The 17,703-nt window shown below is 39.1% G+C and overlaps 3 protein-coding genes across 3 annotated transcripts; 1 reads left to right on the top strand and 2 right to left on the bottom strand.

Annotated features, from left to right (window-relative positions):
• Positions 1–39: 39 nt before the first annotated feature.
• Positions 40–4,562, bottom strand: LOC146649748 (uncharacterized). Its single transcript, XM_085386353.1, has 7 exons — positions 4,492–4,562; positions 2,935–3,086; positions 2,660–2,799; positions 2,409–2,539; positions 2,211–2,304; positions 1,961–2,084; positions 40–1,843 (listed from the first exon to the last, which is right to left on the bottom strand). The coding sequence occupies exons 1-7, from the start codon at positions 4,560–4,562 to the stop codon at positions 1,578–1,580; spliced, it is 978 nt and encodes a 325-aa protein (XP_085242479.1). The 3' UTR covers positions 40–1,577.
• A 3,064-nt stretch (positions 4,563–7,626) lies between these two features.
• On the top strand, positions 7,627–9,294 carry LOC146649747 (serine/threonine-protein kinase pim-2-like). The gene is made up of 4 exons (XM_085386357.1): positions 7,627–7,929; positions 8,019–8,199; positions 8,286–8,456; positions 8,530–9,294. The coding sequence occupies exons 1-4, from the start codon at positions 7,726–7,728 to the stop codon at positions 8,619–8,621; spliced, it is 648 nt and encodes a 215-aa protein (XP_085242483.1). The 5' UTR covers positions 7,627–7,725; the 3' UTR covers positions 8,622–9,294.
• Positions 9,295–11,899: 2,605 nt separating this feature from the next.
• On the bottom strand, positions 11,900–16,429 carry LOC146649746 (uncharacterized). Its single transcript, XM_085386606.1, has 7 exons — positions 16,359–16,429; positions 14,795–14,946; positions 14,520–14,659; positions 14,269–14,399; positions 14,071–14,164; positions 13,821–13,944; positions 11,900–13,703 (listed from the first exon to the last, which is right to left on the bottom strand). Exons 1-7 carry the CDS (start codon positions 16,427–16,429, stop codon positions 13,438–13,440), a joined length of 978 nt encoding a protein of 325 aa, XP_085242732.1. The 3' UTR covers positions 11,900–13,437.
• Between the last annotated feature and the right edge of the window lie 1,274 nt (positions 16,430–17,703).

Below are 17,703 nucleotides of genomic sequence, written 5' to 3'. Positions count from 1 at the left end.
AGGTTCACTACAACTAACCCTGACTGTCCCCGCCTCTTTGTCGGAAACCTGACAGTAGGAAGTGTCAGACATGGCGTGTCCCTTCCTTGAAGAGCCAGTAGATCTTGAAGCCCAAATACTCCGCAGAGCTCTCCGCCGGGAGAGAGTGATCAGAGCGCGTATGGACATTTTATCATTACCTGATGATTTCCTGTGCGAACGTTACCGTTTCTCAGCACAATCAATAATTTATTTGGATAACATCCTCAGGCCATATATTGCGCATGTGACACATCGCGGACATTCTCTCAGTTCTGTACATATTATTTGTATTGCACTTCGGTTTTTTGCAAACGGGAGCTTTCTGTATAATATTGGTGATGCTGAGCACGTTCCCAAGGCTACCGTCTGTCGGGCAGTCAGGAATGTTACAGTTGCACTGAAACGTCTCCTGTACTCGTCTGTGGTGTTCCCCGGTCATAGACCCACAAGATTTATCAAAGAGGGATGCCACAAAATTGCAGGTAGCAGGATGAACAAAACTTAATACATGATGTGGTGATACTTGAACTACTACTTAAATTTTACATTTATTTTCACGGTTCCCAGGCGTGATTGGCTGTATAGATGGCACTCACATTCCAATCATTGCTCCTTCAGTAAATGAAGGAGACTATGTGAACAGGAAGTCTTTCCACAGCATTAATGTACAGGTACATAGTTCCCTGTAGCATTTCAAACTAACAAATTATTTCATTATAGTAATGGATGCTAATTTGTGTTCTCTGCACTGTGAAGATCATATGTGATGCTGCCAACATTATCACAAATGTGGAAGCCAAGTGGCCAGGCTCTGTGAGTGGTGGTGGTGGAGGACCCCCACCTGTTTTTCGGGCCTCCGCTTTTTTTCTAGTGGCCATAATGGGTCACATTTGAGCATACAGAGTAAGCAAATATGTACTTATAATGTGCTCAGATAATTTCAATAAGTGCTTACAGAGGGGAAATTAATGTAGCCTCTAACTGCAATTGATTTACATAGGACAAACAGACCAAGCACTATGGCTCATAATACAATTACACCTTACCTGTTTGGACTATATTTTTATATTTCATTTTTACTTGCTGCCAGGAACGTTGGGGGCCTGTTGGGTTGCACCTGCGCTCAAATCACATCACAAAATAAAAGGTATAAAATACAAAATAAAATATAATAAAATAACGTGTTAAATGGGTGGAAATCCCTAGATCAATGTTTAAATTAACACTCACGCATTGACTCTGTCGGCTATGTTTTGCCATGCATGCTCCCTTTCTTTTGCAGCTGAGGCTGTGTTACTTTTTTTCTGCAAAATTTGCATGTTATCAGCATATGCTGCCATCAGAATTTCGGCCTCAAGCGCTGTAAAATACATTGACCGCGCCTTCTTTCCCTCCTTCTCCATGGTAATTCGCTTAATCTGTGCTCCACTAATCAGGGCTTTATGTATCCTCGTGCGTGCGCTTAACTTGGGGTTAAAGCAACTCCGCGTTGATTGAACTAATTGTTATCAGCCTTTCTGAAACCGAATATTCCGAGTTGGACAGTTCGGGGTTACTCAACCCTGAGTATCGTTTTTCACTCTGAGTTTTCTAAACCGGCTTCCTGAAATAGGGCCCAGGAGGCCAAGGACCATGTTGTGTCGATAAACAAATGTCAACTTCATCTTCTTCTTGACTGTGTCTTCATCAGCTGAATGTTTCATCAGAGAGATTGTATGCTTGCACTCATCCTCACTCAGTAACTTCTCTGTAACAAACTGCAACTCTCGTCTGACAGTTGGTCCACCACACTGGTCTTCACTCGATGATCCATCTCCTGGTGCTAGACAATATGAAATACATCTTTATCAAAACTAATAACAACATTTAATAACCATTATTAATAAAGAACCACAATGTGGAACTGTATTATGTATTTCCACTGAATTATAAATGTTACCTCCAGATGATAATCGCCTCCCTTTAGCAGTGCATCTCTGTATGGCTTTAATCCTCCAGGCCAAGTACCCGGTGCTACCCTCGCCATCATAATAATGTTCCTTGGAGAGTGACATGTACAGACACTGATAAATGAATAAACAAAATAAGTTATGTAACAATGAAGAGTTGATAAGAACATACATTTTAGCAGGATTTAAAATGTTTAAACGTGATTTTGGTTGTATCAGTTATTACTATGGGCTACTTACATAGCCATTTTTGGAGTACAGGCCACTGAGGTAAGAGAAAAAGGTTACAATTCCTCTGGCATACATTTCTTTTACCTGTCGTGGTGGTGATGTACTGCAAGATCAAAAGGAAAAGAACTAGTCAGCTTCCCTGGAATTCATAGAGATTTAAAATAATTTGAAAATGATAGTAAAATCACAGGGCCAGAAATAGATTACCCATTTTTTTCTGTCAAGTATGTTGACCAGTATGTTTTTCTTCTGGTTTCATCCACCAGGGACTTGGTCTGATTGTATTCATTTATTATACGTTCTCCACCAGGTTTGCTGGTGAGAATCGATTCCACCAACTGGAAAACACAATAAAAAAAAACATTCTACATGTTGATATAACCACTGCAGTTCAGAGCACTTAAACTACAAACAAAAATGACACTGTTAGAAGAATGTGGAAATCTGCTAACTCTTACTTGCTTAACTTCTGCATCCAGCTTCTGATGTTTCCTCAAAGGGCTGTCTGAAAGGATGACCATATCCTGTGAATCTGATGAATGTGGCAATGATAACTGGGACTGCTCAGGAGACACTTCTGCAGCAGCTGTTTCCAGACCTCAAAAACAGGAGCAAAACAAATGAGTTTACATGGTCCCTCTATAGACACATTTTATAAACTCTTTTTAATAAACAATGTAATAATGATATTAAAAAAATGACATCCAGTGAAACACACATCACTCAAACAAACCTTTTTCATATTTGATGGTTAATACCCCAGTTGAGGGATCTGTTACTATATCCTCAAATATATCATCATCCAACTCAGTCCCTGAACTATCAAAAACTTTCACTCCTTTTGTTACAGCTGGCACACCAAACTTTGCAAATGCTGGAAACAAGCACACAAGTTTGAGTAAACAAAAAGATTACATGACATTAGGGCTGCTCGATTATGGCAAAAATGATAATCATGATTATTTTCACTGAAATTGAGCTCTCGATTATTTGACGATATTTATTTAACCCTTACGACCTACTATAGAACCAAGAGCTTATGTTATTTTTTTACATGTTGTAGTGCCATTTGTAGGAGCATTTCAAGTTGCTATACAACTGTTATAGCCCATATTTTAATAATATGTATGCATTAAGTCCATAGTAACTACATTAATTGCAAAAAAGTGCAATAAACTACAAAAAAATTGAAAATCGTTTTTGTTTTTTGTTTTACATACATTTCTACTTGGAGAAATTTAAGAGGTTTATCCCTCAAAACTTTAAATACAAAAAAGTTGCAAAAAATAGTTTACAACAACAGGAAATTTATTTTGAGTGTCTTCATAGTTTTATTTTGGAGATACAGCAATTTTTATATACTGCAGGAAAAACGAAAAAACAATCCTATGATGCAAATTCGCAAAGAAAACAGCAGGTGCATCAAAATAAACTATTTCCAGCAGTGCAATTCGAGTTCTAAGCAGAAACTATTCAGAAAAGTCAAACGTGACTTATAAAAACACCAGTATAAGCTTTTAAGGCCTATAAGTAAAAAACTACATTTTCCACGAAAATGACGTCACTTCCGGTTTTGGGCAGGAAATGGCGGATATGCTATAATTCGTGCTGACGTCTGTTTCACTGTGGGAAGTGTTACGAACAGCTGATCGGATCGGCAAAGCGTGTTTCTGGAATATTATGTTTTTGTTCCTGCAAGCGCTTTTTATGCAGTTTTTGCAAAGCTATATGTGGAAGGAAACCGTGACCGAGGACAAGCTGATGGCATAAGATGTAAGTACAACTCCTCTGGTTTCATATGCAAAAAAATTTATTGCACTAGCTTACACGGTTCAGGTTCTACAGGGATTTAAAAATAGTTACACAAAACGGAGCGTGCAGCTCTGACGCTTTAAAGGGTTAACAATAACAACGTATTGAATAATGACTTTAAAAAATAATATAAAATGGTGTGCAACACCACTGAAGTTTTTTTTTACCTCTCTTTTCAACCAACGGCAGTCACTGTCGTCTCCAAATAACTTCTGCTTAGCTTTTTCAAAAGTGACTCAAACAAATAAAAACTAAATTATTAAGCGCCAGTAACATGCTTGATAAGTGGTAGATTAGGAGTTACACTCACATTATACAGTTTTTCCACTAAATATACATTCGTAGCTAAGATGATTCCAAAACGTAGATCATTTTCAATTAATCATAAAATGCAGTTTGAAGAGACTAAATAACAAAAAGAACTTAAAGCACATTGAACACCTTTTTTATACCATGTTGGTTTCTTACCGGCAATCAAAATTCCTTAAGGCTTGGCTCAGATACTCTAGCAAATTTCTGCACACCTCCCAGTTTTGCTTTAAGCAGCATGCTTCCTGTAGACAGTAATTTCTTATAGTCAGTGCTCTTCATTGAACTACTGTAAACAGAAAATGTGAATATTAAACCAGTCCCATAAATACCGGTAAAACAGCCTTGCATTGTTATTTCTTACACTGTATGTATTCAAAATAGTCAACAGGGTCGCAAGAAGCGTGTGGAAAAACCAAGGCGCAAAATAACTGCCCATGAACTGAGAAAAGTCAAGCGTGCAGCTGCCAAGATGCCACTTGCCACCAGTTTGGCCATATTTCAGAGCTGCAACATCACTGGAGTGCCCAAAAGCACAAGGTGTGCAATCCTCAGAGACATGGCCAAGGTAAGAAAGGCTGAAAGACGACCACCACTGAACAAGACACACAAGCTGAAACGTCAAGACTGGGCCAAGAAATATCTCAAGACTGGTTTTTCTAAGGTTTTATGGACTGATGAAATGAGAGTGAGTCTTGATGGGCCAGATGGATGGGCCCGTGGCTGGATTGGTAAAGGGCAGAGAGCTCCAGTCCGACTCAGACGCCAGCAAGGTGGAGGTGGAGTACTGGTTTGGGCTGGTATCATCAAAGATGAGCTTGTGGGGCCTTTTCGGGTTGAGGATGGAGTCAAGCTCAACTCCCAGTCCTACTGCCAGTTTCTGGAAGACACCTTCTTCAAGCAGTGGTGCAGGAAGAAGTCTGCATCCTTCAAGAAAAACATGATTTTCATGCAGGACAATGCTCCATCACACGCGTCCAAGTACTCCACAGCGTGGCTGGCAAGAAAGGGTATAAAAGAAGAAAAACTAATGACATGGCCTCCTTGTTCACCTGATCTGAACCCCATTGAGAACCTGTGGTCCATCATCAAATGTGAGATTTACAAGGAGGGAAAACAGTACACCTCTCTGAACAGTGTCTGGGAGGCTGTGGTTGCTGCTGCACGCAATGTTGATGGTGAACAGATCAAAACACTGACAGAATCCATGGATGGCAGGCTTTTGAGTGTCCTTGCAAAGAAAGGTGGCTATATTGGTCGCTGATTTGTTTTTGTTTTGTTTTTGAATGTCAGAAATGTATATTTGTGAATGTGGAGATGTTATATTGGTTTCACTGGTAAAAATAAATAATTGAAATGGGTATTTATTTGTTTTTTGTTACGTTGCCTAATAATTATGCACAGTAATAGTCACCTGCACACACAGATATTCCCCTAAAATAGCTCAAACTAAAAACAAACTAAAAACTACTTCCAAAAACATTCAGCTTTGATATTAATGAGTTTTTTGGGTTCATTGAGAACATGGTTGTTGTTCAATAATAAAATTATTCCTCAAAAATACAACTTGCCTAATAATTCTGCACTCCCTGTATTAGTGTGTGGTCAACCACAAATCTTCATACTGTCATCCATACATGAGGTCTTTATACAAACGATGAACGATAATGAAAGAAACCGTTTAACTGATATGAAATGATTGAATTATATGAAATATTATGGCTTTGTTTGCCAGAGTGTTTTTCTGTAAACTACTTTGAACTGCTGGCAGTCAGTGAAGTCACTGAAAGGCAAGATTCTATGTTGTGTTGCCGTAGTTTCCAGAGTTTACTTATAAAGCTCACTTACAGAATTCAGTTAGAAAAGTCAAGCATTTGAAAGGTGCACATTTGAAGGAATATTAACTCAATCTTAACTCATTACGGTTTACATTTTCGATTTTAAAAGTTCTCCAAAATTACAATGAAAAAGGAAACAAGAAAAATGACCACTCCAGCTGATAAGAAAGATTCAGGAGATCAAGGTAAGTAAAATAATAAAATAAAATCCTGGTAAAATCCAAATCCTAGAAATGTTGACACCGTGTGAATCATTTTTAGAGTATTTGAATCATATGTTTGATTGAAAATAGCTTTAATACAAGATGTCTAATCAAAGAAAGGTTACCGGTCTTTTGGTAAAATAATGTAATAAGTTTATTCTTGGACTCAACAGTAAAAACAGACCAACAAGTGTCATCAAGATCTAAGACTTAGTGAACCTAGTATCAATTCGCACTGGTCAGTTTTTTTTATCCCAAGAATAAACTTGTGATAATTTAAGCAAAAGCAATTTCAAATTCTTTGCCATCAAACTGCTTCCAGTCCTGATGTCGGGGACTCTTTTTCACCACTGTGTTGTTGTCGTTTATAGATTGTAAGAGCAGGACTGCTAAAAGAAAGGCCAGTCCTGAAAAGAAGACCCCAATAAAAAGGAGGAGGGTCGCTGAGCAGGCTGGTCCTTCCACCAGCTCAGATGTGGTCAAAGGTGTGAAGCGCAAGGTTGTGCAAGATGAAGAGGGCACAACAAAGAAAGCAAAGAAGGCTAAACTTCTCGACCATATGAGCGGTGACGAGGAGCAAGCATCCTTCTCGTTGGACTCTGGTAAAGGTAGGCTAATTAGTTGAATAAGGGGGTAGATTAAGTGTGGTTGCTAGGTTTAAGATATTGGTGTTTAGTGTTTGTGTCTATCATCCAGTGAGCTGATGTGCTTTTGGTGTTTTCCACATCTCCAGACTTGAACAACAAACAGGAGTGCGCAAAAAATGGCAAAAGAAAGGCCGCGGGAGACAACAGAGAGCCACTCAAGAAAAAAAAAAGGAATGTGGACCAGGGCAAAAAATCAGTGGCAGACCAAAAACGTAAGTAGCAAGCAGCTTGGGTTTTATATTCAGGGGAAGGGCAGAAGGAACATTTAGGCTACAGAGGAGAGTAATTTGTGTCACAGCTGTAATAAAACCAGATTTGCTGTTTTGTCTGTTCAGGTGAATTCCAAGCCAGATATGTGGAGGAGCACCAGCTCGGAGAAGGAGGCTGTGGAGCAGTGTTTGCTGGCTACCGGATAGAAGATCGTTTTCCAGTAAGTGTTCAGATGATGGTAGTAACACAGGCAGTGACACAGATAATGGATAATATCGTAAACTGAGACGTCTGCTGTGTTTCCACCTTTCATTATGTCATACTGAGGAAATGCTCACCAATGCTCTGTGTCTTCTAGGTTGCCATCAAACACATTCCCAAAAATAAAGTCTACTGCAAAGTGGCGGTAAGCGTCCAACACTTGAATTAGTTTCACATTACTGGATTGAATGCGGCGTTCCTCATCATCCACTTTGTTGTAATATTTCAGGATGAAAATGGGAAGATGCTCTCGGTGGAAGTGGCCATTATGCTTAAACTTGCAGGTGAAGCAGAAGGGTCAGTGGGAATATCAGCACCTGTGTCCTTGCTGGAGTGGTTCGACCTTGGCAAAGAGCTGATCCTGGTGCTGGAGAGACCTGTCCCCGCTGTGGACCTGCAAAAATACAAAGCAGAAAATGGAAGAACTTTAACAGAGGACACGGCCAAGGTAAGTTGACTGGAAGAGCCTTAGACTGTACAGCATTCAATCAAGGCAGAAAAGCATTAACTCATTATTGTGTTTTTCATCTTTTCCAGGTCATTCTGAAGCAACTAGTTGATGCTGTAAAGGAACTTGAGGAGAAACACATCTTTCATCGGGACATCAAGGGACAAAACATTCTGATTGAGACCGGCTCAGATGTGCCTCGAGTTCGCATCATTGACTTTGGACTGAGCTGCTTTGTTAAACAGCGATCTCTGTATCGCATCTTCTATGGTAACATATTCTGCTCTTGCTTTTCACAGATGTAACAATTTGTGTCTTTTGTTTTAGAAGAAATTGTAATTGTGTCTGTTTGTTAGGCACTCCTCTTCACATCCCTCCCGAGTGGTACATTAGGAGCTGCTACAGGTGTGGACCCACCACGGTGTGGCAAATGGGAGTGGTGTTGTATGAAGCGCTTCATGCACGATACTTTAGTACCGCGAGGTTCCTCACAAAGCAACTGAGCATCAAAAAGCGTCTGTCCACAGGTAAGAAAACTTCACACTTCCAGATTCACTAGAACTATCATCTTCATCTTTTTGATCTTTTCTTTCTTTCAAGAATGCCGGAATTTCTTGGACGCATGTTTAGCTTTAGCCCCGGAGAAGCGCCCAACACTGGAGGAGCTCCAGCTTCACCCCTGGCTAAGATAACACACACAAACACACAATTCACACCTTATCATGTAAGTGTGATACATTGTAGTAACTTCCTTTCTTTTTTCTGTTGGACAGGAATAGATAGAGTGGGTCAATCTTAAAAAGAAAATAAATAAAAATTTAGCTTTTTTGGAGTTCCTGTAACCCCCCCAGCCATCCCAGGAAAGGGGATCTCTCTTTGAATGGGCTTTCCCGAGGTTTCTTCCCATCGATCTGGCCCCCTGGGGAGTTTTTCCTCGTCTTCATAGAGAGCTTGGGCTGGGTCAGGAGCTCCATCAAAACTGTCTTTATTTGATGACTTCAATGTCATCAAATAAAGATGTGTTTTACTTAAAGTAAAATTTGATCAAAATAAAACTTGTTTAATTCATCTTTGCTGAGGATTCTCCTTCATTACTATTTTGTTTTGTTTTGTTGTTTTGTTTTTACCCATGGTGCATTTTGACAAATAAGAAAACTGAATCAGGTTAAAGTGTGCACAAAGACAGTCACACTGCAAATGATCTGAAGACTTGCATCTGTTGCTCTAACCCCCAACTAGTTTAGACAGATTTCCTGGTTCTACCAGAGGTTTTTTCCTTCAAGAAGGGAGTTTTTCCTTCCCACTGTTGCTGAGTGTTTGCTCATAGTGGGTTGTAAAAGCATAAAAGTTAATAAGAGGCATTCATAGCAGAATTATCACAGAGGGAACTATATAGCTTAAATGTACACAGTAAAATTTGCAGTGTCAAACTAACACTTAAAGAGTTACATTTAACACTGTTTCCGAGTCTATTTGGTGCCATTCAGAATTGGTGTTAAATCAACTCTTTCTATAGTGTTAAAATTTTAGAGTAAATTTAACTCTAAATAGAGTAAAAATTTAACACTGAGTAACACCGCATAGTGTTAAATCAACTTAACACTACTAGTAGTGTCATGTTATTTACTCTATCCTAGTGATAAATTAACTCTATTTGAGTAAAATCCCGCTGATTTTTAACACTGAATTGTGTTATTTGAAATTAACACTGGGGGTTCAAAGAACTCTGATGGGAGTTGATGTTACTCTATACTGTGTTATTCATACACTAATCTCTAGTGAAAAATTAGCTCTCATAGAGTAAAATTTGTAATTAATTTTACACCAAGTAATGTTACTAAAACTCTTCCTGTAGTGTTACCTTTACACTCAATTCACTGTTTTGCAGCATGAAAACCTGGTTTTTAATAATGCTTTTACATATAAAACAAGTGAGCAAAAACCACAACTAGATAATACATTTAACAGCTTTATTTTTATGTCAGGCTCAAAATATAAAAACATCTCATGTAGTGTATAAAACACTTTAAAACAATGAATTTAGTTCGGCATAAAACGGCAATATACAGGGAGGAATCTGAAATGCCATATTTGATTTGAAGAAGCAACACAGCTCATTTATGTTCAACACCTTCAGCACCATATTGGGATGCAGTCTGACCCTAAATGCATGATGATGGTCATCAAAACACAGGGTTTCCATCAGTTTTCCGCAGAGCAACACAATGTCATCTTTCACAACAATACTTTTGATCTTACAAAAAAGCAGAATCTCAGACACTACATCTGTACAGATGATAAAGTCAGGGCGGTACTCTGTACTGTGTGTTATTATCCACTTAGCTGAAAACAAACTGGTAGACAACACAGCTCCAAGCAAATTCTGGACCTTCTTCCAGCTCTCCAAGTGTCACCATCTTTCCTGGTCCTAAAGCTAATCTTTCCAGACTAAAGGACTCCCAATGCTTTATTTTATTACTATTATATTTATTTTTACTTGTGGTGTACTGTAAAGGTACACTCTGTAAGGCTGCATCTTTAGCCTGAGTATGAATCTCAAAAAACACTTCCTCCATTGAGGAGACAAAACTACTCACAGTAGATTGGCTTAATCCAGCTGCCCTGAGCTGTGCAACAGCAGAGGCACACCTATCCAAAGTGCTCTTATTTGACCTTTTCAGATGTTGTGGGTGTTTCTTCTACATTAGTTGACATCACCTCCCCTGTAGTGCTAACTTCTTTAACTGCCACATCAGGCTGTAGATTAACATCAGTGTCAGCCTGCTGGTCAAACTAGTTAAGGTGTTTGGTATTTAAATATTTTCTAAAACCTGTGGTCTGGATGAACATGTACATGTTGTGAAGCATAGTGTTTGTAAGATGTGCCAAACACAAAATGTGCTTTAAACAGTTCATCAACAGTACCAAGTGAAGAGGTAGACTTGCATGGCATGGCATTCTTGTCAAGAATAATGAAGAACCGGTGGATGTCATTCTTTTTCACCCCAACAGCCAGGAGGTAGGGTTGAGTGCTGGTAGTGATGGAATCAAGGTGCTCTTGGATATTTGTTCCAGTCTGAAAAGACAAATACAGACAGGCAATAAGAATCAAGTGTTTCTTAAACTGGTAATTCATAACATAAAAATAGAAAAGAAACACAAACCTTCTTGAAGACCACAAGACGCCTTTCTGCTTGAGAAGCTGACACCTTTCCTGGTCTCTTCCGACCCTGACCAGATGGTGGAATCAGATGTAATAGCAATAGAATTGCTGAGAGGTCACTGTCCCAGCCTGCAAAAATTATTTGTTTTTAATAAAGTTGAGTCATCATCAACAACATATTTCAATGCATTGATAAAATGTTTGAGTAGACCCAAAAGACAAAAAGGATAACTGTTCTGTGACAAACATTATATATGCTATGAATGTGCTAATCAAAGAAACAACAGCTCACCAATTAACTTCAGTGACATCCTCAGGTGAGTCAGCTGCCAGCAAGAGTTCTTCCAGGTCACTGGTAGAAGGAAGCTTTCTGCCTTGTTGGATAATCTTTCTTTTGAATGTTGTTGGCCACCTCTCCAGCAACCTGCCTGATACATCCTCACCAAACATCAGTACAAAATCCTGTTCGATCTGTAACAGGGATAGAGAATTATATCTGCTATCTACAAAATATTAAAGTGTGTTTACATTGTCAAAGTAATGACAAATATTCACCAAGCCTTTGATATCTTTGAAACGTGGAAAAACAGACAGTATGTTGCTTGACAGCAGGGCCCTGTTTCAGAAAGCCGGTTTAGTGCAAACTCTGAGTAAGTATACCCTGAGTTAAGGAAAACTCTGGGTTTTCGGTTTCACAAAGCGAGTTCAGCTGAAGCCTGAGTGAGTCACTATGACGACACACTCCGTGAAGCTAACCTGCCCCCTAGCAGGTTCACTACAACTAACCCTGACTGTCCCCGCCTCTTTGTCGGAAACCTGACAGTAGGAAGTGTCAGACATGGCGTGTCCCTTCCTTGAAGAGCCAGTAGATCTTGAAGCCCAAATACTCCGCAGAGCTCTCCGCCGGGAGAGAGTGATCAGAGCGCGTATGGACATTTTATCATTACCTGATGATTTCCTGTGCGAACGTTACCGTTTCTCAGCACAATCAATAATTTATTTGGATAACATCCTCAGGCCATATATTGCGCATGTGACACATCGCGGACATTCTCTCAGTTCTGTACATATTATTTGTATTGCACTTCGGTTTTTTGCAAACGGGAGCTTTCTGTATAATATTGGTGATGCTGAGCACGTTCCCAAGGCTACCGTCTGTCGGGCAGTCAGGAATGTTACAGTTGCACTGAAACGTCTCCTGTACTCGTCTGTGGTGTTCCCCGGTCATAGACCCACAAGATTTATCAAAGAGGGATGCCACAAAATTGCAGGTAGCAGGATGAACAAAACTTAATACATGATGTGGTGATACTTGAACTACTACTTAAATTTTACATTTATTTTCACGGTTCCCAGGCGTGATTGGCTGTATAGATGGCACTCACATTCCAATCATTGCTCCTTCAGTAAATGAAGGAGACTATGTGAACAGGAAGTCTTTCCACAGCATTAATGTACAGGTACATAGTTCCCTGTAGCATTTCAAACTAACAAATTATTTCATTATAGTAATGGATGCTAATTTGTGTTCTCTGCACTGTGAAGATCATATGTGATGCTGCCAACATTATCACAAATGTGGAAGCCAAGTGGCCAGGCTCTGTGAGTGGTGGTGGTGGAGGACCCCCACCTGTTTTTCGGGCCTCCGCTTTTTTTCTAGTGGCCATAATGGGTCACATTTGAGCATACAGAGTAAGCAAATATGTACTTATAATGTGCTCAGATAATTTCAATAAGTGCTTACAGAGGGGAAATTAATGTAGCCTCTAACTGCAATTGATTTACATAGGACAAACAGACCAAGCACTATGGCTCATAATACAATTACACCTTACCTGTTTGGACTATATTTTTATATTTCATTTTTACTTGCTGCCAGGAACGTTGGGGGCCTGTTGGGTTGCACCTGCGCTCAAATCACATCACAAAATAAAAGGTATAAAATACAAAATAAAATATAATAAAATAACGTGTTAAATGGGTGGAAATCCCTAGATCAATGTTTAAATTAACACTCACGCATTGACTCTGTCGGCTATGTTTTGCCATGCATGCTCCCTTTCTTTTGCAGCTGAGGCTGTGTTACTTTTTTTCTGCAAAATTTGCATGTTATCAGCATATGCTGCCATCAGAATTTCGGCCTCAAGCGCTGTAAAATACATTGACCGCGCCTTCTTTCCCTCCTTCTCCATGGTAATTCGCTTAATCTGTGCTCCACTAATCAGGGCTTTATGTATCCTCGTGCGTGCGCTTAACTTGGGGTTAAAGCAACTCCGCGTTGATTGAACTAATTGTTATCAGCCTTTCTGAAACCGAATATTCCGAGTTGGACAGTTCGGGGTTACTCAACCCTGAGTATCGTTTTTCACTCTGAGTTTTCTAAACCGGCTTCCTGAAATAGGGCCCAGGAGGCCAAGGACCATGTTGTGTCGATAAACAAATGTCAACTTCATCTTCTTCTTGACTGTGTCTTCATCAGCTGAATGTTTCATCAGAGAGATTGTATGCTTGCACTCATCCTCACTCAGTAACTTCTCTGTAACAAACTGCAACTCTCGTCTGACAGTTGGTCCACCACACTGGTCTTCACTCGATGATCCATCTCCTGGTGCTAGACAATATGAAATACATCTTTATCAAAACTAATAACAACATTTAATAACCATTATTAATAAAGAACCACAATGTGGAACTGTATTATGTATTTCCACTGAATTATAAATGTTACCTCCAGATGATAATCGCCTCCCTTTAGCAGTGCATCTCTGTATGGCTTTAATCCTCCAGGCCAAGTACCCGGTGCTACCCTCGCCATCATAATAATGTTCCTTGGAGAGTGACATGTACAGACACTGATAAATGAATAAACAAAATAAGTTATGTAACAATGAAGAGTTGATAAGAACATACATTTTAGCAGGATTTAAAATGTTTAAACGTGATTTTGGTTGTATCAGTTATTACTATGGGCTACTTACATAGCCATTTTTGGAGTACAGGCCACTGAGGTAAGAGAAAAAGGTTACAATTCCTCTGGCATACATTTCTTTTACCTGTCGTGGTGGTGATGTACTGCAAGATCAAAAGGAAAAGAACTAGTCAGCTTCCCTGGAATTCATAGAGATTTAAAATAATTTGAAAATGATAGTAAAATCACAGGGCCAGAAATAGATTACCCATTTTTTTCTGTCAAGTATGTTGACCAGTATGTTTTTCTTCTGGTTTCATCCACCAGGGACTTGGTCTGATTGTATTCATTTATTATACGTTCTCCACCAGGTTTGCTGGTGAGAATCGATTCCACCAACTGGAAAACACAATAAAAAAAAACATTCTACATGTTGATATAACCACTGCAGTTCAGAGCACTTAAACTACAAACAAAAATGACACTGTTAGAAGAATGTGGAAATCTGCTAACTCTTACTTGCTTAACTTCTGCATCCAGCTTCTGATGTTTCCTCAAAGGGCTGTCTGAAAGGATGACCATATCCTGTGAATCTGATGAATGTGGCAATGATAACTGGGACTGCTCAGGAGACACTTCTGCAGCAGCTGTTTCCAGACCTCAAAAACAGGAGCAAAACAAATGAGTTTACATGGTCCCTCTATAGACACATTTTATAAACTCTTTTTAATAAACAATGTAATAATGATATTAAAAAAATGACATCCAGTGAAACACACATCACTCAAACAAACCTTTTTCATATTTGATGGTTAATACCCCAGTTGAGGGATCTGTTACTATATCCTCAAATATATCATCATCCAACTCAGTCCCTGAACTATCAAAAACTTTCACTCCTTTTGTTACAGCTGGCACACCAAACTTTGCAAATGCTGGAAACAAGCACACAAGTTTGAGTAAACAAAAAGATTACATGACATTAGGGCTGCTCGATTATGGCAAAAATGATAATCATGATTATTTTCATTGAAATTGAGATCTCGATTATTTGACGATATTTATTTAACCCTTACGACCTACTATAGAACCAAGTCCGCCAGAGCTTATGTTATTTTTTTACATGTTGTAGTGCCATTTGTAGGAGCATTTCAAGTTGCTATACAACTGTTATAGCCCATATTTTAATAATATGTATGCATTAAGTCCATAGTAACTACATTAATTGCAAAAAAGTGCAATAAACTACAAAAAAATTGAAAATCGTTTTTGTTTTGTTTTTTACATACATTTCTACTTGGAGAAATTTAAGAGGTTTATCCCTCAAAACTTTAAATACAAAAAAGTTGCAAAAAATAGTTTACAACAACAGGAAATTTATTTTGAGTGTCTTCATAGTTTTATTTTGGAGATACAGCAATTTTTATATACTGCAGGAAAAACGAAAAAACAATCCTATGATGCAAATTCGCAAAGAAAACAGCAGGTGCATCAAAATAAACTATTTCCAGCAGTGCAATTCGAGTTCTAAGCAGAAACTATTCAGAAAAGTCAAACGTGACTTATAAAAACACCAGTATAAGCTTTTAAGGCCTATAAGTAAAAAACTACATTTTCCACGAAAATGACGTCACTTCAGGTTTTGGGCAGGAAATGGCGGACATGCTATAATTCGTGCTGACGTCTGTTTCACTGTGGGAAGTGTTACGAACAGCTGATCGGATCGGCAAAGCGTGTTTCTGGAATATTATGTTTTTGTTCCTGCAAGCGCTTTTTATGCAGTTTTTGCAAAGCTATATGTGGAAGGAAACCGTGACCGAGGACAAGCTGATGGCATAAGATGTAAGTACAACTCCTCTGGTTTCATATGCAAAAAAAATTATTGCACTAGCTTACACGGTTCAGGTTCTACAGGGATTTAAAAATAGTTACACAAAACGGAGCGTGCAGCTCTGACGCTTTAAAGGGTTAACAATAACAACGTATTGAATAATGACTTTAAAAAATAATATAAAATGGTGTGCAACACCACTGAAGTTTTTTTTACCTCTCTTTTCAACCAACGGCAGTCACTGTCGTCTCCAAATAACTTCTGCTTAGCTTTTTCAAAAGTGACTCAAACAAATAAAAACTAAATTATTAAGCGCCAGTAACATGCTTGATAAGTGGTAGATTAGGAGTTACACTCACATTATACAGTTTTTCCACTAAATATACATTCGTAGCTAAGATGATTCCAAAACGTAGATCATTTTCAATTAATCATAAAATGCAGTTTGAAGAGACTAAATAACAAAAAGAACTTAAAGCACATTGAACACCTTTTTTATACCATGTTGGTTTCTTACCGGCAATCAAAATTCCTTAAGGCTTGGCTCAGATACTCTAGCAAATTTCTGCACACCTCCCAGTTTTGCTTTAAGCAGCATGCTTCCTGTAGACAGTAATTTCTTATAGTCAGTGCTCTTCATTGAACTACTGTAAACAGAAAATGTGAATATTAAACCAGTCCCATAAATACCGGTAAAACAGCCTTGCATTGTTATTTCTTACACTGTATGTATTCAAAATAGTCAACAGGGTCGCAAGAAGCGTGTGGAAAAACCAAGGCGCAAAATAACTGCCCATGAACTGAGAAAAGTCAAGCGTGCAGCTGCCAAGATGCCACTTGCCACCAGTTTGGCCATATTTCAGAGCTGCAACATCACTGGAGTGCCCAAAAGCACAAGGTGTGCAATCCTCAGAGACATGGCCAAGGTAAGAAAGGCTGAAAGACGACCACCACTGAACAAGACACACAAGCTGAAACGTCAAGACTGGGCCAAGAAATATCTCAAGACTGGTTTTTCTAAGGTTTTATGGACTGATGAAATGAGAGTGAGTCTTGATGGGCCAGATGGATGGGCCCGTGGCTGGATTGGTAAAGGGCAGAGAGCTCCAGTCCGACTCAGACGCCAGCAAGGTGGAGGTGGAGTACTGGTTTGGGCTGGTATCATCAAAGATGAGCTTGTGGGGCCTTTTCGGGTTGAGGATGGAGTCAAGCTCAACTCCCAGTCCTACTGCCAGTTTCTGGAAGACACCTTCTTCAAGCAGTGGTGCAGGAAGAAGTCTGCATCCTTCAAGAAAAGCATGATTTTCATGCAGGACAATGCTCCATCACACGCGTCCAAGTACTCCACAGCGTGGCTGGCAAGAAAGGGTATAAAAGAAGAAAAACTAATGACATGGCCTCCTTGTTCACCTGATCTGAACCCCATTGAGAACCTGTGGTCCATCATCAAATGTGAGATTTACAAGGAGGGAAAACAGTACACCTCTCTGAACAGTGTCTGGGAGGCTGTGGTTGCTGCTGCACGCAATGTTGATGGTGAACAGATCAAAACACTGACAGAATCCATGGATGGCAGGCTTTTGAGTGTCCTTGCAAAGAAAGGTGGCTATATTGGTCGCTGATTTGTTTTTGTTTTGTTTTTGAATGTCAGAAATGTATATTTGTGAATGTGGAGATGTTATATTGGTTTCACTGGTAAAAATAAATAATTGAAATGGGTATTTATTTGTTTTTTGTTACGTTGCCTAATAATTATGCACAGTAATAGTCACCTGCACACACAGATATTGCCCTAAAATAGCTCAAACTAAAAACAAACTAAAAACTACTTCCAAAAACATTCAGCTTTGATATTAATGAGTTTTTTGGGTT

The sequence above is a fragment of the Rhamphochromis longiceps genome, linkage group LG17, assembly GCF_057381845.1.
Source record: "Rhamphochromis longiceps isolate RC_006_pf linkage group LG17, R_longiceps_female_GT1.1, whole genome shotgun sequence".
NCBI classification, from domain to species: Eukaryota; Metazoa; Chordata; class Actinopteri; order Cichliformes; family Cichlidae; genus Rhamphochromis; species Rhamphochromis longiceps.
This window is presented reverse-complemented; position numbering and strand designations above follow the sequence as displayed.